Consider the following 26026-nt stretch of genomic DNA (forward strand, 5'->3'; position numbering starts at 1 on the left):
TCACTAAGATATATATAATAGAATTAAACGAATGAGAATACGTACGAAGCCTAAAAAGTGTCCACCAATGAAAGCATTCAGCGCCATTTTGTTGTTGGCTGAGAATGTAGTAATTACCATTCATTCGGTATCTATGTCAACATAACGACATAAGAAAAACAACGAACAATATCAAAATCCACAATAAAATGTTTCAGAACTGTTGCGTATATTTATGGCACAACGAAGCTGTCAAAAAATGAAGTTAGAGAATGTGTGTAATCATGTATTATAATAACCTGTAATGTGTATTCCAACCACCACATCTCTACTACTACAACCACCACCACAATATCATCACTAACACTACTACTACAACCACCAGCCCCACATCATTATCACTACCACTACTACTACACCACCACCAGCAAATCATCATCACTACCACTACTACAATCACCACAACCACATCGTCATCACTACCACTACTACTGCAACCACCACCACCATATCATCATCATTACCACTACTACCACAACCACCACCACCACTACTACTACAACCACCACCACATCACTACCTCAACTACTACAACCACCACCACAATAGCATCACTACCACTACTACTACAACCACCACAACCACATCGTCATCACGACCACTACTACTACAACCACCACCATATCATTACCATTACCACTACTACTACAACCACCACTACCACCATATCATTACCATTACCACTACTACTACAACTACCACAACCACATCGTCATCACTACCACTACTACTGCAACCACCACTACCACCATATCATCAACATTACAACTACTACTACAACCACCACAACCACATCATCATCACTACCACTACTACTACAACCACCACCACATCATCATCACTATCACTACTACTACAACTTCAACCACCACCACATTATCATCACTACCACTACTACTACTGCAACCACCACCACCATATCATCATCATTGAAATATTTTTTTTTTAAATTGAGCTTTATATAGTGCAATATCTACTAAATGTGCTCAAAGCGCTTTACAAGGGGTCCCTGGTCAACATTTAACATGTAGGACGGGACATGACGCCTGTTAGGCGATATTACAATTTTTCGGACAAAGACAACTCTGTTAACGGCCAGGTACTCATTTTACACCTGAGTACGGTGAGAGAATGTGAGTAAAGAGCCCTTTCCAAGGACTCAACTATGCGCCGAGCGCGAGGATCGAACCCAGGACCTTCCGATCCGGAAGCGAGTGTCATACTACTAGACCACATAGCCGCATCATTACCACTACTACTACAAAACACCACCACCACATCATCATCACGACCACTACTACTACAACCACCACCACCACCATATCATTACCATTACCTCTACTACTACAACCACCACCACATCATCATCACTACCACTACTACTACAACTACAATCATCACCACCACCACATCATCATCACTATTACTACTACAACTACAACCACCAACAACACATCACCTCACTAACACTCAGTACTACAATCACTACCATTAGGTTTTGGAGCTTTACTTCATTTGAAATAAGGAAACTTCGGAATTGTATTTGGCATTGTGTTTATATATCATAATATAATTCTAATCAGTTATCTATTTAGAACTAGATACTATACAATATGTATGCCAAATACCACCCCAATTCCCCTTTCTTGTGTGCGGGAATTCCTCTTTCGGCATTGAAATTGAGTGAGAGAGTCATCACTACACACATAAACAACAGAAACAATTTAAAAACAAGACTATGACACGCAACCACTCACACACGAGGCTATACTTTTTATCCTTTTCTCTATATAGAATAGGACAAGACAAACAACAGCTTGACTCTCGCTACACTTCGCATTGATGTTTGTCGTCTCACGAGTTCAACTCTCGGTCGACCTGTCAATATTCCTTTTTGCCTCGGACGTAATCATTAATAGAATGTTGTGTGGTTTTGACCGTGAAGAAAACTTTAAGAAGTCACATTTATATCATTTTAGAGAGATCGTTTTGAATAATTTTGAGTTAAACGAGCGAGCAGCAACTTGTTTTCATGAACGGCCGATCAGCGCTTGTTTACTATAGTAACGCGATTCCCAGCCAACATCAAAATGGCGGATATTTTTCTCATCGAGGCCGCTGGTTGGTTAGCCAATAAGAGCACCGTACGGTTTCCATTGGGTAAATTCCTTGATATATATATATATATATATATATATATATATATATATATATATATATATATATATATATAACACTGTTATTTCTCTTGCTTAAGTATTCAATTTTGCATTTGATTTTGATCCACTGACTATAATATTATACGTATACAAGTCATAATTTGCTTGTGTCAAGATAAGATTGATAATGTGAAGAAAACGACGTCACGGTCCTGATTGTTGCCAGGTAAAAAGTTTTCAGCACAAATATGTAACACATCGCTCGATCTGGTATTATGCCGGGGATTAAGCAGATGATTAAAACTAAATTTAGAATTAACACGATCAAGATGCGTATTTTTGTCTTTTGCAACAAACTTAAACGAAGTTTATTTTCAGTATGGATACAATTTTTAGTATTTTTAATGCTGCTATGGGGTCTTGTGGTATGGCACTCGCTTTTGGGTTGGAAGGTACTGGGTTCGAGCCTCGCTCTACATGCTCCGTGTTGCTGTTATGCCTGGACCCTTTGTAAAGCGCGTTGAGCACTTTCCGTGGATAGTGCGCTAAATAACAGCTGACTTTTTTCTCTATAGTTTGCTCCGACTTCATTACGCCTTGATGTAACATGAACGCGTTGAAAGTGCCATTTAAGTTCTAATCTTTTTTTTTTTATTGAGCTTTTATATAGCGCAATATCCACTAACCATGCTCAAAGCGCTTTACAAGGGGTCTTTCGCCAACAACAACATGAAACATTTACGACGAGGCATGACGCCTGTTAGGCGATATTACATTTTTTTACGGACAGAAACAACGCTGTTAACGGCAAGGTACCCATTTTTCACCTGAGTACAGTGAGAGAATGTGAGTAAAGAGCCTTCTCCGAGGACTGACGTTGTGGTTGTGGTTTTAGTAGTGGTGATTGAAACCAGACAATCCATTATTCTCCACTTCAGAGGACAAAATATTAGACAACAATAAATTTAAAGAAATTATTTGCTCCGGTATTGTCCGAGTAGTAGTGAACTGGAAAATTGTTGAATTGCTCTATATTAGTGATGGTTTTAGCTAATCGCGCTCCCATTAAACAGGCAATTAATTCAAGCCTAGGTAATAATATTGTTTTGCTGTTAAGTGGAGCAACTTTTGTCTTGGCTGCAATGATATTTTGTGTTCGCCTTGACTGAGGTATGTGACTGTTCCACACACTTGAACACTGGCATCATCAAATACATGTAGAGAGATAGGTGTATCATCATATGAGGATCTTAGTGTTCGAGAAAACAGCAACGACTGTGATTTGATGCAGTTTTCAGCACATTGCAATAGTTCACAGTTAATCGCAAGTTAATTTTCTCATGAAACATCATGACATTTGGTTGGTAATCACAATTCTCCAATCAAAATTAATGTGTAAGGCTCTTGAAATCCTTCTGCTAACCCATAGTCAATATATCGAAACAGACTGTCCTCCACAGATGAAACTCAGGATGGAAAAATGACCTCTACAAGCACAGACATATATACCAAAATAGAAGCAGATTTCCAGCATAGGGGAGGGTCTGCAGGAAACTCTAAGTCAATATAAGGAATGGAACCCAGCAGAAGACACAGGGTTCCAGCTACCAGAATCTGTTATTGGTGAGGATTTATACCTCAAGATTTTCACCGAATGTTTCGGCAGTATTGGAACAAAATCTTCAGGGCTTGCAATATCAAAAGCCTTTCCAGCAATGATAGCTCTAAGAAGAAAGTGCACAGATGTTGGTGATGAGTTTCTTGCCACTAATGCTAAAACACATCTAGTAAAAATGGGATTTCCGGTTAGCACCATACCAGATGGAGCAGCAATGTGGCCTCAGGAAACTGCAACAGGGGCAAGTGTGCCTTCATCTAAAATTACAAACACCGATCAGCAACTCGCAGAAAATAGTTCAAATAAGATAACACAACTGACTTTAACAGGAATAGACGGAATTTTGATGACCATGACATTATTCATCAATTATGCGGCTATGTGGTCTAGTGGTATGACACTCGCTTTCGGATCGGAAGGTCCTGGGTTCGATAGTTGAGTCCTTGGAGAAGGCTCTCTACTCACATTCTCTCACGTAGTCAGGTGTAAAATAAGTACATGTCCGTTAATAGCGTTGTCTCTCTCCAAAAAATTGTAACATCGGGTATCAGGCGTCATGTCCCGTCCTAAATGTTAAATGTTGCTGCTGGCCAGGGACCAATTTTAAAGCGCTTTGAGTACATTTAGTGGATATTGCGCTTTATAAAAGCTCATTTTTTTAAAAGCTCAATTATTGATCAAGTTTGACATTAATATCTTTCGGATCTTGAGAAATTGACAGATAGTGGAACAGCCAAGTCTATCCCAAGGATAATAGACAGGTAGATAACCACGCCTCTCGGACAATCGTCATAATGTAAACAATGGCAGTGATTGGTAGACACATCAAACTACAACTATCGATGGTTTGTGTAAGTAAAATACCCACTGTTCTACAGCTTGATAAATAGAACTAACACATAAAACTATGTGTAAATTTAAACCTTTATAATCTGATCGAGAAAATCATGTGATTATTAGTCATCCATTTGGCGGTATAAAAACAATAACAATGATCAGAGACGGGTCGATTCCATTCACGTTACTGTTTATAAACAACCAACTATGTTTGTCCGAGCACGTGTGAGGGTGTGTCACAAATTTTATCTTTTGATTGGTCAAAAATCCACTGGTTAAGACATAGTGAGAGACGAATAGCCAATGCTGACTAGTAATAATATTGTATATCGTAGTAGCTGGTGATCGTGGATAACTCATACGGTAGAGTCGCGCTCCTCCCGGCCAGACGGAGTTTGTCGTACCAGTAAGGTCGCGGGTTCAAATCCCCATCACCGCCGCGAAATTTTTATTCCCTTGTCTTCTGGCACTTTCCAACTCACTTCTCAACATAAATTCCTGGTCCACTCACTTTTTCAGTATTACTAGTGACAGTTTTTTAATTCGCATTTGACCGCGAGAGAGAAGTCTACAATCGGCACCATCCTCCACTCGATATTTTTTTTAAATGAATAATTATTTTTTTAAATAAATAAATACATAAATATGTGGTTCTAACCAATAAAACATTTTAAAGTTATGAGTCTATTCTCAACACAAACATGTAACATAGAGACGACTGAGATACAGAATACGTTCCAATATCAATATTAGACGAGTATTCAGAGAAGAGCAGACACTTATATAAGTAATTAGCGAAGACTGAAAATTTTTAATAAGTAGACAGTGATAGTCTCAGAAGACTAAAAATCTAATGCCCACTACACACTATCAGTCCGAATCGCCAGTTGTACTCGCAGCGGCCGACCCGAAAAATAAATAGATATATTTTTGGACCCAGCGTCAAAATAAACAAAAATAAAAAATAATAATCCACGTGTACAATGCTCGAGATAATGCTCATTTACAAATAAATTTCATTTTTCCTTATCTAATGCAATCATAGAATTAAACGAATGAGAATACGTACGAAGCCTAAAAAGTGTCCACCAATGAAAGCATTCAGCGCCATTTTGTTGTTGGCTGAGAATGTAGTAATTACCATTCATTCGGTATCTATGTCAACATAACGACACAAGAAAAACAACAAACAATATCAAAATCCACAATAAAATGTTTCAGAACTGTTGCGTATATTTATGGCACAACGAAGCTGTCAAAAAATGAAGTTAGAGAATGTGTGTAATCATGTATTATAATAACCTGTAATGTGTTTTCCAACCACCACATCATCTACTACTACAACCACCACCACAATATCATCACTAACACTACTACTACAACCACCAGCCCCACATCATTATCACTACCACTACTACTACACCACCACCAGCACATCATCATCACTACCACTACTACAATCACCACAACCACATCGTCATCACTACCACTACTACTGCAACCACCACCACCATATCATCATCATTACCACCACTACCACAACCACCACCACCACTACTACTATAACCACCACCACATCACTACCTCAACTACTACAACCACCACCACAATAGCATCACTACCACTACTACTACAACCACCACAACCACATCGTCATCACGACCACTACTACTACAACCACCACCATATCATTACCATTGCCACTACTACTACAACCACCACTACCACCATATCATTACCATTACCACTACTACTGCAACCACCACTACCACCATATCATCACCATTACAACTACTACTACAACCACCACAACCACATCATCATCACTACCACTACTACTACAACCACCACCACATCATCATCACTATCACTACTACTACAACTACAACCACCACCACATTATCATCACTACCACTACTACTACTGCAACCACCACCACCATATCATCATCATGGAATTTTTTTTTTTAAAATTGAGCTTTATATAGTGCAATATCTACTAAATGTGCTCAAAGCGCTTTACAAGGGGTCCCTGATCAACATTTAACATGTAGGACGGGACATGACGCCTGTTAGGCGATATTACAATTTTTCGGACAAAGACAACTCTGTTAACGGCCAGGTCCTCATTTTACACCTGAGTACGGTGAGAGAATGTGAGTAAAGAGCCTTTTCCAAGGACTCAACTATGCGCCGAGCGCGAGGATCGAACCCAGGACCTTCCGATCCGGAAGCGAGTGTCATACTACTAGACCACATAGCCGCATCATTACCACTACTACTACAAACACCACCACCACATCATCATCACGACCACTACTACTACAACCACCACCATCACCATATCATTACCATTACCACTACTACTACAACCACCACCACATCATCATCACTACCACTACTACTACAACTACAATCATCACCACCACCACATCATCATCACTATTACTACTACAACTACAACCACCAACAACACATCACCTCACTAACACTCAGTACTACAATCACTACCATTAGGTTTTGGAGCTTTACTTCATTTGAAATAAGGAAACTTCGGAATTGTATTTGGCATTGTGTTTATATATCATAATATAATTCTAATCAGTTATCTATTTAGAACTAGATACTATACAATATGTATGCCAAATACCACCCCAATTCCCCTTTCTTGTGTGCGGGAATTCCTCTTTCGGCATTGAAATTGAGTGTGAGAGAGTCATCACTACACACATAAACAACAGAAACAATTTAAAAACAAGACTATGACACGCAACCACTCACACACGAGGCTATACTATTTATCCTTTTCTCTATATAGAATATGACAAGACAAACAACAGCTTGACTCTCGCTACACTTCGCATTGATGTTTGTCGTCTCACGAGTTCAACTCTCGGTCGACCTGTCAATATTCCTTTTTGCCTCGGACGTAATCATTAATAGAATGTTGTGTGGTTTTGACCGTGAAGAAAACTTTAAGAAGTCACATTTATATCATTTTAGAGAGATCGTTTTGATTAATTTTGAGTTAAACGAGCGAGCAGCAACTTGTTTTCATGAACGGCCGATCAGCGCTTGTTTACTATAGTAACGCGATTCCCAGCCAACATCAAAATGGCCGATATTTTTCTCATCGAGGCCGCTGGTTGGTTAGCCAATAAGAGCACCGTACGGTTTCCATTGGGTAAATTCCTTGAATGCAATAGATGACAGACTAAATGCACATAATTATCGTATTCCAAGTGTTCCGCCTTTCCAGTTTAACTGACAGTGTCCTCTCGATGCTTCACTCGTAGTACGAGTCCAAGAATGTACATCTACACCACATCAACGCTAGAGGAAGGAGAAAAAAAGTAAGCTAAATAAATATCGACGGTTATATAGTGCATTTCGGTTGATTATTCATTATCAACGCACTCCATAAATTTTATTTATTAAAGTGGACCACATAGTCATAGAACCAAATTCTCATATTTATGTGACGTGTCCTTTTTCTACCTCTACAATCTGCCACAGCCTTTAATTTTTATGTGTTTTCACTGTTTACTGACACAAAAAGAAAAAATGATCAGCCGTCAATTATTTTCGTTTTCTGAAAATAATTTCATCACCTGACTCGAACTGTGCAAGCAAGCGAATGTGCGATAAATATATATATATATATATATATATATATATATATATATATATATATATATATATATATATATATATATATATATATATATATATATATATATATATTTTAAATTAGCTTATTAAAGCATTACCCCTCCGCACTTGTGACAAACAGAGACTAACTCAGTAACAATCCCGTTATTCGGCTGGATGTGATCTAAACACACATGAGAGGTGTTATAGCCTAGGACTTCATAGATGTCGCTGGTTATAGCAGACGCCTTGCCATTTTGTTGTTTAATTTTTGGAACTGTGTTTTCAGTCCACCAGTGGACTGAAAACACAGCTGTGTATTCAGTCCACCGGAAATATAAATATTTAAAAAGGACCAATTATCGATAATGAGAACATTGATACTGAACCTATTGTAGGTTAGGCATCATCAGAAGTGGACAGGCATAACATTTATGACAATTAGAGGGCTTAATAATATCATGTACAGTCTCGAAAAGTCTTGATTGAGAATTGTTCGAAATCGGGAGCCTGAAATAGACAAATTCTTATCATGGTTGCCAGATAGCCATTGGCCTGGCCAATTTGGCCAAAATTGGCCACACAGAGAATAATGTTTCTATAATTAATTTAACATTAACATTAATATATATTTTCAATGTTTCCTATTCCGTTAGAATTTTTATGATTATCAAAGCCGATGAGTTTTCCAAGGAGATCAGAGTTTTAGTATTGTTTGCCCAAGTAAGGTTCTATTTGGTCACTTTTCACATCGATCACTGGCCTCGAGCACGCCCGTGTCCTCCCTGGGCAAAAAAATCTTAATTTTCAAGTTCAAGACGTTAACGCCATTCCTGGTGACTCGAGAAATTGGATCGACCTTTATTTTTTTGTAAATTTATTACTTTTACTCACTTTTAAGATTATTATTTTAATTTAGAACACAGCGAGACGTCAAAATGTATTGCCTTGTGTATTTCTTGTACGTAACAATATGAATCCGGAGAAAAACGAAACAAAAACGAAAAACAAAACAAAACCAACCAAAATAAAAAAAAAATAATTAAAAAGATAAAAGAAAAAGAAAAAGAGAGAACAACTTTATAGTTATAGGGTCTTGAATGTGTTTAAGGGAGCGTCAGAGAGAGAAGGGGGTGGAGGTGGGAGAGATTAGTAGAGAGAGATATAGATAGATAGATAGATAGATAGATAGATAGATAGATAGATAGATAGATAGATAGATAGATAGATAGAGAGAGAGAGAGAGAGAGAGAGAGAGAGAGAGAGAGAGAAGAGAGAGAGAGAGAGGTTAAGGACTGCTTTATAGCTACTTGTACTCGATTTTTATTTTTTTATTTTGGTTCCTATCCTTATTTATAAGGTTACAGCTTGGAACACTTTTGGTGTAGACAATATCGGCATGAGCAGCAAGGAAAATGACTCTACATTCTTTTAAGGACTTTTTTGTTTTTAAAGATTTGATGGCGCTTATAAAACATCGAGGTCATTTTAGGGCTAGTAGAAAGGAATAAATGGGATATCAGTCAAAAAGATTATAGTTTTACAAGACATGATAGACGATAAACAATAGACCAGCCCTACAATTCAAAGAACAAGGATTGATTTTGAAAGAAAAGGATCTTGGAAGGAAGAAGACAAGGTCAAGACTGCCCGGGGCGGAAGGGAAGAGGGGAGGACTCGAAGCACAGCCGTACTCGGGGCCAGTGATCGATGTGAAAAGTGACAAAATAGAACCTTACTTGGGCAAGTAATACTAAAACTTTGATCTCCTTGGGAAATGAATCGGTATTGATAATCACAAAAAAATCCAAAGGACTAGGAAAAATAAAAAATATATATAAATTTTAATTTTAAATTAATTCTAGAAACATTATTCTCTGTGTGGCCAATTTTGGCCAAATTGGCCAGGCCAATGGCTATCTCGCAGGCACGGTAAGAATCTCGTCAATGTTTGAATTGAGATCTATTTCAGGCACCCGGTTTCGAACAACTCTCAATCAAGATTTTCCGAGAGTAAATCAAACTCTGTAAATGATATTATTAAGCCGTTGGATTGCTACAAATTTTATGCCTGTACATTTCTGATGATGCCTATAATAGGCTCAGTATCAAAATCGTCACTATCGATTAAGGTAAGTATGGACGATAATTGTCAAATTGTCATAAATGTTATGATTGTCCACTTCTGATGATGCCTAACCTACAATAGGCTCAGTATCAATGTTGTCATTATCGATTAAGTTTAGACGATAATTGGTCCTTTTTAAATAATTTTATTTCCGCTGGACTGAATACACAGCTGTGTTTTCAGTCCACTGGTGGACTGAAAACACAGTTCCTTAATTTTTGATCAATTCTATTCTATTTCCTTATCTTCACATATTTCGCGGAAGGAGTCGGGGAATCTGATGCTCCTTTTAAATTCATTGTAACCAGTTTGGTTAGAAAGTCTATAAACCTATAAACTTGGTACTTAATAATTGGGAGTCAGTATTGGCAATCTGGCAGCTCCTGTATAGCCACGCCCCCTTGATAAGAAAAATTCCTGTTGCCCGTTTTGCTGGTCGATCCACTTTTTCATCTGTTCACATATTTTACATAATGAAAAAAAAGAGGGACTATTGGCATAAAATAAAGTTCACGAGAGTCATATCAGATTACGATTTGTAATTTTACTTCTGTTTGGCTGTTTTGGACAGGACAAACACATTAGATCGGGGCATAATTCTGTGTCAGTGTGACCGAAAATTCTCTCATCACTTCCTCCTACAACTACACTCGAGCAACTTAGGCATTCTAGTTGTCAAGGGATGGATCGAAGTGAAATCATACAATAGACAAATAACTGTTCGATTTAGATATAGATAAAACAAAAGAAATTATCCTATTGCTCAATTTTCTACTTGTTTCTTGGATGCATTTGTTGTGGTCAAGTTTTTGATCAATCAAAAAGGATGTGTTGACGTGAAAGTGAAAACGAAAGGAAAAGGTTGCTGATATCAACCAATCAAAGCCTGAAAGGAATTTTGTTCGTAGTATAGATTGTGAAAATCATGGCTGAGAACAACAGTCCTAAGACAAATACAGGGATTTTAGCAAAAGCACAAAAGAGATTATCACGAACAAAAACGAAGGTAAGCAACAATTCGATGCGTTTATTTGATAGAAATGTCATTCATAAATTACGACAATGATTTGGTGTTCCTTATAGCAACTCTATCTCTTCAACTTCACAAAGTGTTCAAGAAGATGGCCTCGCCTTATTCAATTCTAATCTAATGATGCTTCCAGATTAAAGTAAAAATTGATTTACTCATCTATTATATTATTTTCCCTTCCTTCATTATTATGTATATATAAATAAAGTATTATACTTACAAAATGAAGTGCCTTTGAGTTCTCAAAACGGCCTTTACCTTTTAATTATATTCATGGCCCATGGAAAAGTGAAACGCCGATCATAATCATGAAGTCCGTAGGTCTCTCTAGTCCCTGTGCCTGTGTTCAATTTATAATTGGGAGTTCTGATTTATTCCTGACAGAAGTAGTTGTGCTGTTATTTAATGTTAGATATATAATATATTATCCCCTTTGTTGTTCTTTTTTTTCTCCTCTCCTTCTTCTTCTTCTTCTTCTTCTTCTTCTTCTTCTTCTTCTTCTTCTTCTTCTTCTTCTTCTTCTTCTTCTTCTTCTTCTTCTTCTTCTTCTTCTTCTTCTTCTTCTTCTTCTTCTTCTTCTTCTTCTTCTTCTTCTTCTTCTTCTTCTTCTTCTACGTCATTGTCACTGCCTCCTCTTTCCCCTCCTACCTTTCCTTTTTCTCCTCCTGCCCCTATTCATTTCCCTCCTCCTCACCATCCTTTTCCTCCCCCACACCCTCTACTGTAATACAGTAAATTACTGTTTTAATTAGTTTTTTTTTTTTTAGGGGGTTTAATATTTTTCCTGGTTATCAGTGCCATCAATGTCTTGGTTGCAATTGAAAGATTTATTATGTTGACATTTTAAATACATGATAGGGTTGAACACTGCTGATACGATTTGATGTTTAGCTTCATGACTGATAAATTACAGTGGAATGACATGGATGAGATCTGATTTGACGTCTCACACTGTCTGGCCTTATGGTGTTCTGTTTAGTGGCTTTCGTGTATGTATAGAGCAGCCATATTGCTATTTCCTCAGGAGGTCACAGAGTGACTCCTTCCAATCCACTTATGACATTCCACTGCTTCCCTTGTCTCATGTGTATATTTCACCAAAGTGGTTTTTGCAGCAGCACGTGCTGGTTACATCACAACATGATAGTCACCCCTTGCAGCAAAACCCAAGGTGGTTTGAGTGCTCTGTCGAGGGATATCATTGCATACCTTAGATTATCGTAGCCACGTTTTTTAAGACTTGGGCAATATTTTTTCAGTTTTGACCATCAGAGGTTATTTGCGAATTGTTGTACTCCAGGAGTTTTATCCTACACCATTTCTATCCAATTCTCCAATTCTGCCGGGCTGGTTGGTTTAATGTGGCCAAGCTTTCTCTTCCTCTCATGGGCCACTCCAAGGCAATAACATTGTCATTGGCTTGTCAGTCTCTAATTATAGTCCGTTCCAAGTACTGTGCACACAGGATATTGCAAAGTCCTCCAAAGTTACGATATGTGATGTCTTGATTTTTTGCTTATATTTTAAGTGACATTACACATTTAATACCGGTAGTGATAGACCAAACAGTTTTCTCACAATGCCGAATTCCTTTGATCGTTTCATCGTTTGCAATAAAATATGACTCAAACTTTAAAATGTTTTCAGTAATGGTGTGTTGATTCTTTTTCCCAGTGGGGAAATTAATCTCAACAAAGTTGCATTCAGTGGCATAGTTTAACAAATAATTTTGGGTTCTATGAAATAGTGTAACAATAGATCTCATTTAAATAGTACAGTGTTGAAAAAAGCTCGTAGCGTTTATAATTTATCTTTGTCCTGGTGGATAATGGACATGTAATATATTGGACGACACAAGCAGCCTGTTAGGTGCTTATACACTTTTTAGACAAAGACATTGATGTAAATAAATAAAAACGGGGCTCCTCAGAATTTTTTACACCTGTCTTTGATAAAGGAGAAATCCCCGACCAACTGTTTAGCAAGACAACTCATAAAGGTTGCACAAAACCCACTGGTCACCCATCAAGCAGGATACAGTTTTACCATTCTTGAATGATGTTCACCCTGGAAGGGGGCTTTGAATGTCATAATGTGAAATGTCACACTGAATCTAAACGTCTTAAACACCAGATTCCATGTAATTCTTCTACAGTATAACCTTTCAAAGGAGCCGCAGTTTTCAAATACAAGAGGTGCATAATTAGATATTAATTTGTCCTCTCCACTCTGAGTTCCTGGTTGTGGCAATCTATTAATAATATTGCTATTCACCTCATGCCATGAAAAAGAATTCCGCACTTTGCCTCACTGGAGAAATACTTGAAAATTTTCCTCATTTTGACAAATTTGCATCTTTAATCCATATTGTCATCATTGTTTTTTATGAATCTCAAAGTCTCAACGGGCAGCTATGCGTCTGGCTTTGAACTATCAAAATGTAACAATTGTTTATGTCAATTGTACAATATGCTGTGTTAATCTGAACCCAGAGTGGCAATGTTAATCGTGCACATGAATCTCGTGAAAAGTAAACCCCTGGTAAAGCCTGTGGGGAGTTCATTTATCGTAATCACAGCATAATTCACTGTGTATAATACTGTTATTGTAAACTATCCATTTGTTCATTCATCTCAGATCCTTCATTTAGAAGAAAAATGCCAAAGTATGGTACTGTAACCGGTGGGGGGGGAAAATCGGCTTAATGTCACTAACATTTCTAGTGTTCGAGCCAATTTTCAATAAAATCCATCAGAAGGCTGTGAAGATATACATGTCAACGAGTGCACATGGGTTGTGGAACGGACTATAAATAAGAATCAGGTGCATAGACTTTTATGCTCTATATTTTGGTTATATTTCGCATCTTGATCTGGTGTAAGGATCTCTTGTTTTCTTTTAATACAGAGTGGATTCACCGAGCTTTGTCTGTAGTGGGGTTGAAGGCAGCCAGGATATATAATAAATGTGTTGCTTACATTCTTTTGATGACTTGAGCTATTATATCTCATCAAGTCTCACTTTGAGCAGTGCTAAGTTGAGCCCTTGGAAAAGGCTCTTTTTAGTTACATTCTCTCACCATACTCAGAAGTAAAATGAGTACCTGACTTTCAACAACATTGTCTCTGTCCCTAAGAAAAAAAGTGTAGAACCTGTAGTGCCTTAAAGGGGTCTCATATCTCATCCTACCTACATGTTAAGTGTTGCTGTTGGATGAAACCTCTTACAAAGTGTTCTGGGTTGGATAATTGAATTACAATAAAGATATTCATATAAATTTCAACCTCAGACTTCTTATTTCTAAGTGGCTTTTATTGATACTATTGTGTGGCCAAACATTACCATCACCATGTCCATAGCATCACTATCTATGTTACTCTCCCACTGCTTGGTTGTGGTTTTGATCTGTGCTGCCAACCACAATTTGAGCCAAAGTGTACACTTGTTGTACAAAAAAACAAAAAAAAATTATATATTTTATAAAGTACTGCATGCTTTAAATGTGCTCAAAGCACTTTTTAAGAGGTTTCAATCCAACAGTAATACAGTGTAGGATGATACACAATGCTTTTAATGCACTACAGACTCTACACTTTTCTTTTTGGTGACAGACAATATTGCTGCATGTCAGGTACTCATTTTAGTTCTGAGCGTGATGAGAAAATTTAACTAAAGAGCCTTTTCCAAGGGCTCAACTTAACACTTCCCAATTGGGACCTGACGTTGAGCAGAGAGTCACTTGCTGTGTCTTATGTCCCTCATATCTGTTTTGTTTTTCCATGTTGCTCTCTGTATTTGTTTTGTATTGGGATTCGTTGTTTTTGGTTATTTTTATTTTATCCTGGCAGGTATCCTTAGCTGAGAGGGAGGCAGTCAAATATGTAGTTCCTTATTTTGATAGATGATATTTTTTTTAAATTCTAGATTATCTCTCTGTTAACCACTAAGTACTCAACAATTATCTGTTTTTAATATATTGTACTTGATAAGAATTTGTTTGTCGAAAAACTGGCTTTTTGAAATTTTCCGGCTGACCATGTTCGGAATTTGTAAGTTGGTCCTTTAAAGGCTGAAAGCATTGGCTTTTTGAAAGTAACCGTTAAGGGAAGCTACATGGTTATGTATCCTTTTCTAAGATTTAAGCATGATACCATTTGATTAAGAGAAGCTTTGCATGATTATTTTCATATCATCTCTTAACCAGAGACATGTGCAGACTTACACGATTTTAGCTAAGGACGTCCTTGCTTTGCTTGTGCCTGAATGGGGTTTTAGAGAATGTCAAAATAGGCAAATAGATGGATTGCTCGTAGTCTTCTGTTCCCCAATTGAACAAGTCCCCTTTCTTTTGCTTTTTCTTTGGTGCCTTAAACTTTTGATCTACTAAAATATCGCCTTGTCAACTTCCTTTTTTTACTGGCGCTGAAATGATCCGAAAGTGTTGCAATCGCCATCGCCAAAACCCCTTTAATACATAAAAAAAAAAACAACCAGGTATCAATGTATTGGTGGTGTACTGCATAGAGACTGCTCAAAAGCCCTAAGTATAGGATGAGCAAAATAAAAGCAGGTTGTAATATTTAACAAGCTACTGTCAAAAAATGTACAATTAATGAAGAAAGTCGTTGGGAGTTAATAATACAACAACAACAACAACAACTACTACTACTACTACTACTACTACTACTACTACTACTACTACTACTACTAATAATAATAATAATAATAATGATGATGATGATGATGATGATGATGATGATGATGATGATGATGATGATGATGATGATGATGATGATGATGATGATGATAATAATAATAATACTAGTGATGACGAGATGACGATGATAATAATATGGATTGAAACTCGTGACTTTTCAATTCAAAGGCAAGTGATTATAATAACCCTTAACACTCGATGTCATCCACTCATCTTTATCCTACTACGTGTTCATACACACTCAAGCTTTTTTGTTGTCTTCTGTAAAGTATGCAGAACCTTCTGTCTTATCATTCGTTGTCTTTTTTTTTTTTTATCATGACTCTTCCTCCTCCACCTCCTCCTTATCGTCTTCATCCTCCTCCTCCCTCTTCCGCTTTCCTTCCTCCTCCTCCTTTTCTTTCCCTTCTCTTTATCTCTTCCTCATCCTCCTCTTCATCCCCAACGCTGACGAAAATAATGTTGCTCTATAATAATTGCAATTCAATTTAGTGCGAATCAGGATGGGTTTATTCCATGTTGTGATTAGTTTCGTTACATAACCTTTTTTGATTCGTCTCTTGTCTTTGGTGATTTCTGTCGTGCCCAATTGGGCAGAGAAGTTGTGACGTCACACCTTCCTATCTCCGGGTTCCAAAATCCTTGAAAGTATGTGTGTGTGTGTGTGTGTGTGTGTGTGTGTGTGTGTCTGTGTGTGTGTGTATACAGTCCTTCGGAGGACTAGTAATGAACCGGTTTCATATTGTTTTAGTAGCAGGGTATACAGGCAGATCTTAGGTTTACAGAACCTAAAAGAGCGAGGATGGTTGCCTTTTCTATGAAACAAAAAGATCAATACAATATGGATGTATCCAGTCCCTCGGAAAGGCGGGTTTACACTTCCAATGAGATGGGACCTCACACTTTTTTTCCCCTATTGAGGAGAAAGAAATACTCACAATCGGTTCGGTTAACGTTCATAGTGTTTTAGAGGGACGTTGGTGACAACTAATCACCCAATTGACAGTCTAAAAAACAACAACAAAGAGCCGAGTGACGTCATCTTCATTCATTTTATTGACATCGCTTTAGGTCAACTGATAAATCACTAGTCCGTTTCCTCTCATCAGTTCAGTGAGTGATTGGTTAACTACGTCTGTTACAGCCATCGAAATGTATTTTGCGGCATACAAGCGGCCTATCCAAAAGGTATCAGGCAACGATCACTTTCCGTTTAACGTTACACTAGAAAGCTTCGGTTTCGTGGGCCTTGTGATCTCTGTTCTTTGTTTAAATAATTTCGCCAACAAGGCGAAGGCAATAATAATAATAATAATAATAATAATAATAATAATAATAATAATAATAATAATAATAATAATAATAATAATATATAATAATATTGTACGTTTAAAAAAAAAATCCATCCTCATCCCCATCTCTGTCGTAATCTGGAAAAACACGTCTTTAAACTTTGGTCGTAATACTCGTCCTTTGAGTATCGGTCGATTAAAATAACCCCCAGCTTAACCCCCAGCTCGCCAAAAAAAAATTCTCAAACCTGGGACTTCAATTAACTTTTCGAGGACGTCTCATGTTTGAGAGTATCTTGACAAGATTAAGGCCGTTTTAATCATTCGATATTTGAAATAAATACGAGTTTCCTGGACAACATTTTTCGACAGTGTAACTGTTGGTCACAACTTCAAACCTAACTGTTGGTCACAACGTCAAACCTAATTGTTGAAGGCCAGTAACCGCGACTCTGATTTGGTCACGGAGTAATTTATTTTATGTGCCAGATAAATTATGTAAATAGGCAAAGTAAATAGTGAAGTGTAACTCCGTCAATCCAAAGTTTGAATTTAATATTTGACATTCAGATAATAAATTATAAGAAGAAAGAAAACAAATGGAAACAGACATGATAGATGTGACCTGTCGTCCCAAGACAGTATCATAGACGGGGTGTGCACGACCCGTATCATTGAATTTTAAGCTGAACTTGCAATTTAAAAGTTATAATAAATGAAATGCATTTCTTGAAAACATCCAAAAAGTTAAATTGTTCTATTTCTGATCATTGTTATTTTAAACTCGACTCTCTTAATCCATCTCATTGCGACATAACATTGTCGTTGATTTCACGTATTATCTTATGTAAGCTACGTGTCTCGCATACTATCATAGCAACCTATATATATATATATATATATATATATATATATATATATATATATATATATATATATATATATATATATCGAAACAGTGCATAGTAATGAAGGATTTTGCATACTACGTAAGTGTTAAAACCAGGATTTGTCTCAAAGTTCACAAGTTATTTCTAGTTGTTTTAGCTTTTTGTGATCCATACAAATTGTTAGATTGACCCCAGTCGGCTCGTTATCTCTGCAGCAGACGATAATAATGTGTTAGTGTGTTAATTAATGTCATGGACACACAACTGCACACTCATAATGTGTAATATATCCGATTATTGGTGCTATGCGTTTAGGTAAAATACTGACAACATCCCCCAAGATTATTTAACGTAATAATACAGAAAACTGTGTTCCTTGAACGTTTTTAGACTGATTGATGTAATTTAGTGAGAACTAATCACAAAATTGGTGGGGGGGGGTTGCAAAATTATTTCAAAATTTTGCAAAGAAAATGGTGAATTTTGCAGAAAAAAATAAGTAGAAATTTTTGCAATAATTTTGCAGGTTTCTAAATATGTATCACACCTAACAACAAACTACACGCAACCCATGTAATAAAATATCCCCGCGGAATTACGCAATTTCAAACTCGAAATTATGGAAAATTATGGGACAAATAATGGCAAATTTTGCTAGAAATTATGCTGATTTGGAAATAGCCACAAAGTTGGGAAAACAAAATTACAATAAAAAATAGTTGTCAATGAAATTGTTATAAATTAGAAAAATGAAAGCTTTCAGGGTTGCCTGGCTCAAACTTCTCCTTCGATCATTTAAAATCATATTGTACAAAGAAAAACTCCTTTCAACATCAGCAGAGCTCTTGGTTGAAAACTTATAACGGCGTGCACAAGCTGTGAGGGAAGACACAGTTTCCTGGCAAGAATCCCCACAAATCTGCAAGTTTAATGCTTGCGTTGGACTGTTCCTAAGGGCAACTGGTCCTAGTTCTTTGGTGTAACGTCGAATTTTATCTTCTGGGACATTCTTCAGTCCTGGAAAAAAAAAAGAATCAAAGAATTTATCAAAAATTTGCAAAACTTGCAGATTTTGCGGTTGCAATGCGAATCAGAAAGAAATTCCCTAATTTTGCGGCCGCAAGCTGTACAAGAATCCGCGGGGCCAGATATGAAATTATTAAAATATGTTCATTTTAACATGAATCATTTCAACGTGGTCCAAGCCCCATGTTTTATATTATTTTTAATTCAATTTTCATCATCTACTAGTAATCGTTTTTAAACGATGGACGGATCACATTTGCTCTGGAGGAAAAATATATAACTTAAAAAAAGAAAAAAGAAAAGAACTTTCCTTTTTAAAAATTTGGTTAGAATTTTATTTTTTTATTTTCTTCATTTGACGAGTTTTGAAATGCCCTCCCATTTATTATTTGTTTAAAATGACAATCTTGTACACACAAATTATAATTGTGTTGCCATCGTACGCCTGTGGTCTGTTGCAGATTACAAGGACCTGTCGATCACGATACAAAACCCGTTTTGATGTGTATCACACATTTTTTGTCTGTCAACATGCACACATTAAAGGTGTGTTAAACAATGCGTTGTCTGAATGACTCTGTCGGTTCTATTTTTTTTCTACCGCTTGTGATTAAATTTTGAAGACCAGTCCTATGTGGTACTGACGGAGATGGTTCACAAGTCACCTGCTTAAATTATGACATTTATTTTGTTTCACATTCCCTTGTAAGATGCCTTCTTCCCGCTCTGCTCCACTCCTCCCTCTCCATCAAGTCTACAGTTAGTTAATGTACTCGTTCTTCTTTATTCAATTTTTTTTAATGCCCCCTTTCGCAACGGCACAATAAGATCCCGTCGCCTATGCATTCCATGAAAGAATATAGACACACAATCCATCAAACAGGATGTCTGATGTCAACAGGAATCACCCATGTTGTCCAAGTCCAATTGAGCAAAATGGGGGTTAATAATCTTGCCCAAGTAAAAAAAAAAAAAAAACGAAAGTGCCTGAAGCTGGGCTCGAACTCGGGCCTTCCAGATTACAGTGCAATGCCTTAACCACTCGGCCGTTAGAGGGAGCGCAGAGGCTTCCTGGATCTACATCTCTCCTGTCCAGTCAGACTTGAGACCTTGATTTCGTCCTGAAGGCTTTTTCTCCAACTCTCGTCTGGGGCGGCCCTCTCTCTCTCTCTCTCTCTCTCTCTCTCTCTCTCTCTCTCTCTCTCTCTCTCTCTCTCTCTCTCTCTCTCTCTCTCTCTCTCTCTCTCTCTTGTCCTGGGAGTTCCATTCAAGTGCATGTCGCATGGTGATTTTGCAAGACTTGTTATGCAGTGTATGTCCAACCCAACCCCCCCCCCCCCCTCTCTCTCTCTCTCTCTCTCTCTCTCTCTCTCTCTCTCTCTCTCTCTCTCTCTCTCTCTCTCTCTCTCTCTCTCTCTCTCTCTCTCTCTCTCTCTCTCTCTCTCTCTCTCTCTCTCTCTCTCTCTCCCTTCTTGACCTCGGTTATAATTTGGAAACGAAATGATCAGCATACAGGTGAAGAGGAAAAGATGGAACAGAATTGGCAATGTCTTGAGGAAAGGGTCAGAAGACGACTGTGCTGTTGCCTTGGAGTGGGCCCATGAAGAGAAGAGAAAACGTGGCCCCCCGGACACGACCTATCCGAGAGAGTGGTAGAGGCGGAGAGGAGTGGTTTGGGTGATTGGACAGTCTCCTCCTGGGGTCAGTATCAACACTCCTGCGGGCGTCTGACGTCGAAGTTGGAGACAAAGCTTCGAAGTCGTATTTGTCTGTCCTGTTTGCTCGAGACTCGAGGTGGAGACAGTGAGATATATTCAAGGGATATACCGTAAAGTAAAGTTTTGCTGACCACGAGGTCTACACTTTGGCATTTCGATATATCAAAGACCTCGAACGCCATGTCTCCTGGGTCTATTGTGACCATTCCTACCCCCCCCCCCCCCCCCCCCCTTCTTTTTTTTTCAGACCCAAACATTACAGTATTGCTGACCTAACATTAAAACCTTTAGTGTTTTAAAAACAATAATTGAACCACAAGACAGACTGGGGTTAAGGACATCAATCAATTTTTAAAGATCAATACGTTATAATGGATGAACACATAACACGCATTATATTCAGTGGGTCGATCTACAAGTGATCTTTTATTAAGTGCTTGACAAACCTAAACAGATACGTTCGAAATGACTTGAGCATGCTCACAACTTGGAATTTCTTTCATCAGTCACTGAATGAACGGCACACGTCTACCGTACACTGACAAAGTGCCCCCCCCCCCCCCCCCCCCCTTTTTTTTTTTTAATTTTTTTTTTTTAAATTTTTTTTTTTGTTTTTTTTTTGTTTTTGTTTTTTTGTACACTCGGCCAAATAGTTTCTACTTCATAAATCAGTCTATTAAAAACGTGCCCAGCGCCTCTGTATTCAAATGATTTTTGAAAATTAGAACTTCTAAATTATCTTGCATTAAGAAACAATGTTCCTTCTCCCCGTAAAGAAACATAGGGGAGACCGGGGCAAGTTCGTCCACTTTTAGTCATTTTGTATCACTGATAAGTCAATTACTGATGGAATACAATGGGATTTGGTGACGTATCACTTTATTTCATTCTGATTTAAAACATGCCTTTGGTTTTTAAATATACACAAAATTGATGCATTTATTAACGAAATAAGATCATTACTTCAGGTGGGCGAATGTGCCCCTTCACTGGGGTAAGTTCGCCCAGGGGTTGGGGCACATTCAACCACCTGGGGCAAGTTCGCCCATGGTTTAAAATTCAGAAGATACATACATGAATCAATTTGATTTTTACTATAATGTAGTGGAATTAAGTGAAAGAAATAATTACAAACACATATCAATAAAATAAAAAATACACTGATCCGATATATGTGGCATTACTATTCTTTACCAATCAATACAAATAGTCTGAATTATCTGAATCATTACAGTTATGGCATACATAATAGAAACATTTCTTTTTGTCTCCAACACATTGTTCATGTGACCATTGTTTACATTCTAAGCACTGAACCCATGTCTCCCTATTGCTGTCTGACCATGGTGATAAGCAAATCAAACAATACCATTCATCACTTTCTGAATCCGATGAATTATCAAGCAGACGCCGCTTAACTTTTCCTTTTATAGTTGCCTTTTCCCCCCCAATAGCCTTCCCTTTCAGTGCAGTTTTTTCTTTATCTTTGCCAAATGCTCTTCTTCTATTCTATTCTTTTCTGTGTATCTGTAAGGATACAGCTCTTCCGCTTTTTCCTCCCCCCTGGTGCTCTTTTTCTAGGCGGTGCTTTTGGATGTGGCCTAATTAATTCAGGCGAAAAAGAGTTTGAAGTTCCAGGTTGAACCAGCGAGAGAGGAATAGATTGCTGGCATGAAGGTCCAGGCTGGGGCAGAGATGGAGGAATAGATTGCTGGCATGAAGGTCCAGGCTGGGGCAGAGATGAAGGAATAGATTGCTGGCATGAAGGTCCAGGCTGGGGCAGAAATGGAGGAATAGATTGCTGGCATGAAGGTCCAGACTGGGGCAGAGATGGAGGAATAGATTGCTGGCATGAAGGTCCAGGCTGGGACAGAGATGGAGGAATAGATTGCTGGCATGAAGGTCCAGGCTGGGACAGAGATGGAGGAATAGATTGCTGGAATGAAGGTCCAGACTGGGACAGAGATGGAGGAATAGATTGCTGGAATGAAGGTCCAGGCTGGGGCAGAGATGGAGGAATAGATTTCTGGCATGAAGGTCCAGTTTGGGGCAGAGATGGGGGAATAGATTGCTGGCATGAAGGTCCAGGCTGGGGTAGAGATAGAGGAATAGATTGCTGGCATGAAGGTCCAGACTGGGGCAGAGATGGAGGAATAGATTGCTGGTATGAAGGTCCAGTTTGCTGTTCATCTAACTCGGGGTTTGGTCTGTCAGTAACAGAAGAGGGACAAAAGTCAATGTCCTGGAAAACATCAGGTCGAAAAGGATGTATTCCGGCTTTTGCAAAGCCTGCCACAATATTCTCTACAGAAACACTTGGGCTCCATGCAGTGTTAACCACCTCCGGAATGTCATATATTGACAGGTGATCCTGGGTGTGAACGCAACCAGTTCTGTTGAGCTTGCCCTAGTCGTTTTTTAAAAGGAGAAAAGACGGAAAGATCCAGTGGCTGTAGTTTGTGAGAACAGTGAGGTGGAAAAGACAATAAGACTATCCCATTGTCTTTAGCGAACTGTAGTACCTCAAATGCAACATGAGAATCGTGATTGTCTAACAACAGTAGAATGGGTTTCTCCTTTGATGGGTTCACAAATTTTGTGAAATGTTTCAAGAATTCCAGAAAATTTTCACCCGTCATCCATCCTGACTTGTGAGCCGCGCCTTTGCTACCGATAGGGGAACCTCTCAGAAAATGTTCTTTAAAATGTACTCTAGGGAAAACGAAAAATGGCGGAATGGTCTGACCATATGACGACACTGCAGCACATACGGTAACTAATTCTCCACGCTCGGCAGATACAAGTGAGCCCACTTGTTTAGATCCTTGTGTGGCAATGACTTTAGGCGGCTTGGTGACTGTAGTGACGCCTGTCTCGTCGCAGTTCCAGATTGAAACAGGTTCAAACTTAAATCGATCGAGTACTTCCCGAAGTTTGTCGAAGAAAAAATTTACATTTTCTCGATTGAAAGCGGTGGCTCTTCCAATGCTAGTAGCTTCTGGTGTCCTCAACGAAATTGTTGGATGTCGTTTAATGAACCCATAGAACCAGTCTTCACCTGCTTGTCCGGCGTCTTTCCATGATGGTGGGCACTTAATCGAATGCACGCTGGCCAATTTGAAAGCCAGTATGCGACATTCCGTTGTTGTTAGTCCAAAGTAGATTGATGCGGCTTTTTTTAGGTAGTCTACAAGAATTAACTCTTGATCATCGGTAAATACCTGACGATGTTTTGAGTAGCCATATGATGTAAGCTGTCCTTTCTTTTCCCGGGCAATATAATCTTTCAATGTTGATCGAGGTATGCCAAACATTTCAGCCGTTTTTCGCACACTTTCACTTGTTGTCTGTATGTGATCGATAGCTCTTTTTATCGTCTCTGGTGGTGTAAGGCCTCTCTGTGTTTTGCGTGGTCGGTTTCTCATTTTTTACTCTAAATAGTGATAGAGAGTAAGAAAACAACCTTGTTAACACACAGTCTAATACAACAACTTTTTTTAAAAATAAAAAGAAACACACCAAAAAAAACAAACAAAAAAAACTTGAGCTTTTATATAGCGCAATATCCACTAAACGTGCTCAAAGCGCTTTACAAAGGGTCCCTGACCAACAGCAAAACGTAACAAGTAGAACGAGACATGACGCATGTTAGGCAATATTACTTTTTTTTCGGACAGCAACGTTGCTAACGGCCATGTACTCATTTTACACCTGAGTACGATGAGAGAATGTGTGTAAAGAGCCTTTTCCAAGGACTTAACTATGCGCCGAGCGAGGCGACAGAGTAACGAAAAATGTATTAGAAGTGGTTGAATAGCATATCAATGGTACTTAAGCTTGTATACGATAATCAACAGTGAATACTCGTCCACGGGGCACGTCCGCCCATGTGGCGAATGTGCCCCGTGATGAGGTGGCGAACTTACCCCAACCGGAATCTTTATATTACTTCACCCATAGCTCGCACTTCCATGCTCACATGATTTAACTGACACAATAAATAGAAAGGGGAAAGTGTACTTACTATTACAATATGAGAACGAAATAAAAATCAAGTTTCCTTATTGGAATAATATGTGTTAATGAAAGAGATGAAAAATTCACTTACCAGTGGATAAACAACAATTTTGAAGATAACAAGATAGATAGATGTGTTCTCAACCTCTGTAACCGGTGATGACATGCGGAAATGGGATCGGTTTTGCACAGTGTGGTCGGAATGTCTAAAAATAGCACAGATGCAACATAAAAACAAAAAGACGAACGTGCCCCGTGGGCGAACGTGCCCCGGTCTCCCCTATTATATCTAAAAATGACATGTCTCATACTTTTTATTTATAATCACTTCGTCATATAAGCCCTGTGTGGCCATAGGTCTTAAATTCTATAACTGAGACTTCACGGAAGTATTTGTTGTTGTTATTGTTATTATTATTATTTTTTAATTTGTTTTATTATTATTATTATTATTATTATTATTATTATTATTATTATTATTATTATTATTATTATTATTATTATTATTATTGTAATTATTATTATTATTATCATTATTATTATTATTATTATTATTATTATTACTATTATTATTATTTTCATAGATTGCTAATTGTTTCTATTTACTGGATTTTTAATGTACTTGATAATCAATTAAAACAACATGTTTACCTTTCTCTTGAAGACAGACAGATTCGATTGATATTAAACAGCAACAAATCATGCGACAAATGCCATGTATGAAAGGTGGTTGGATGATAATAATAATAATAATAATAATGATATAGATCGACTTTAACTTAAAGTTCAAGACTGTAGCTGTTATACATTTGATAAGTATTGTCGTTATCTAAGGTCAACGAACCCCCCTTCAAATGTCTCGTCTTCAATGATGTTGGAATGCCATACGCGCCAAACAAGATAGA

General features: G+C 37.9%; 2 protein-coding genes across 3 annotated transcripts in view; one reads left to right on the forward strand and one right to left on the reverse strand.

The window, feature by feature from the left end:
* The first annotated feature begins 10816 nt into the window (after window positions 1-10816).
* The window catches only part of LOC144958107 (myc box-dependent-interacting protein 1-like), a 103832-nt gene continuing 88622 nt past the window's right edge, over window positions 10817-26026 (forward strand). Inside the window, exon 1 of one of the 2 annotated variants that reach the window (XM_078889765.1) lies at window positions 10817-11437. In XM_078889765.1, the coding sequence (XP_078745891.1) occupies window positions 11357-11437 (81 nt within the window). In that variant the 5' untranslated portion in view covers window positions 10817-11356. The remainder of the gene's footprint in view (window positions 11438-26026) is intronic. The other variant, XR_013642336.1, reaches the window with a different exon arrangement.
* The window catches only part of LOC144958108 (uncharacterized), a 13072-nt gene continuing 5983 nt past the window's right edge, over window positions 18938-26026 (reverse strand). The window contains exon 2 of the mRNA XM_078889766.1: window positions 18938-19377. Coding sequence (XP_078745892.1) covers window positions 19064-19377 — 314 coding nt within the window. The 3' untranslated portion in view covers window positions 18938-19063. The remainder of the gene's footprint in view (window positions 19378-26026) is intronic.

Source organism: Berghia stephanieae, chromosome 12 (assembly GCF_034508935.2).
Source record: "Berghia stephanieae isolate SIO BIC M18660-M18661 chromosome 12, UCSD_Bste_1.3, whole genome shotgun sequence".
Classification (NCBI taxonomy): Eukaryota; Metazoa; Mollusca; class Gastropoda; order Nudibranchia; family Aeolidiidae; genus Berghia; species Berghia stephanieae.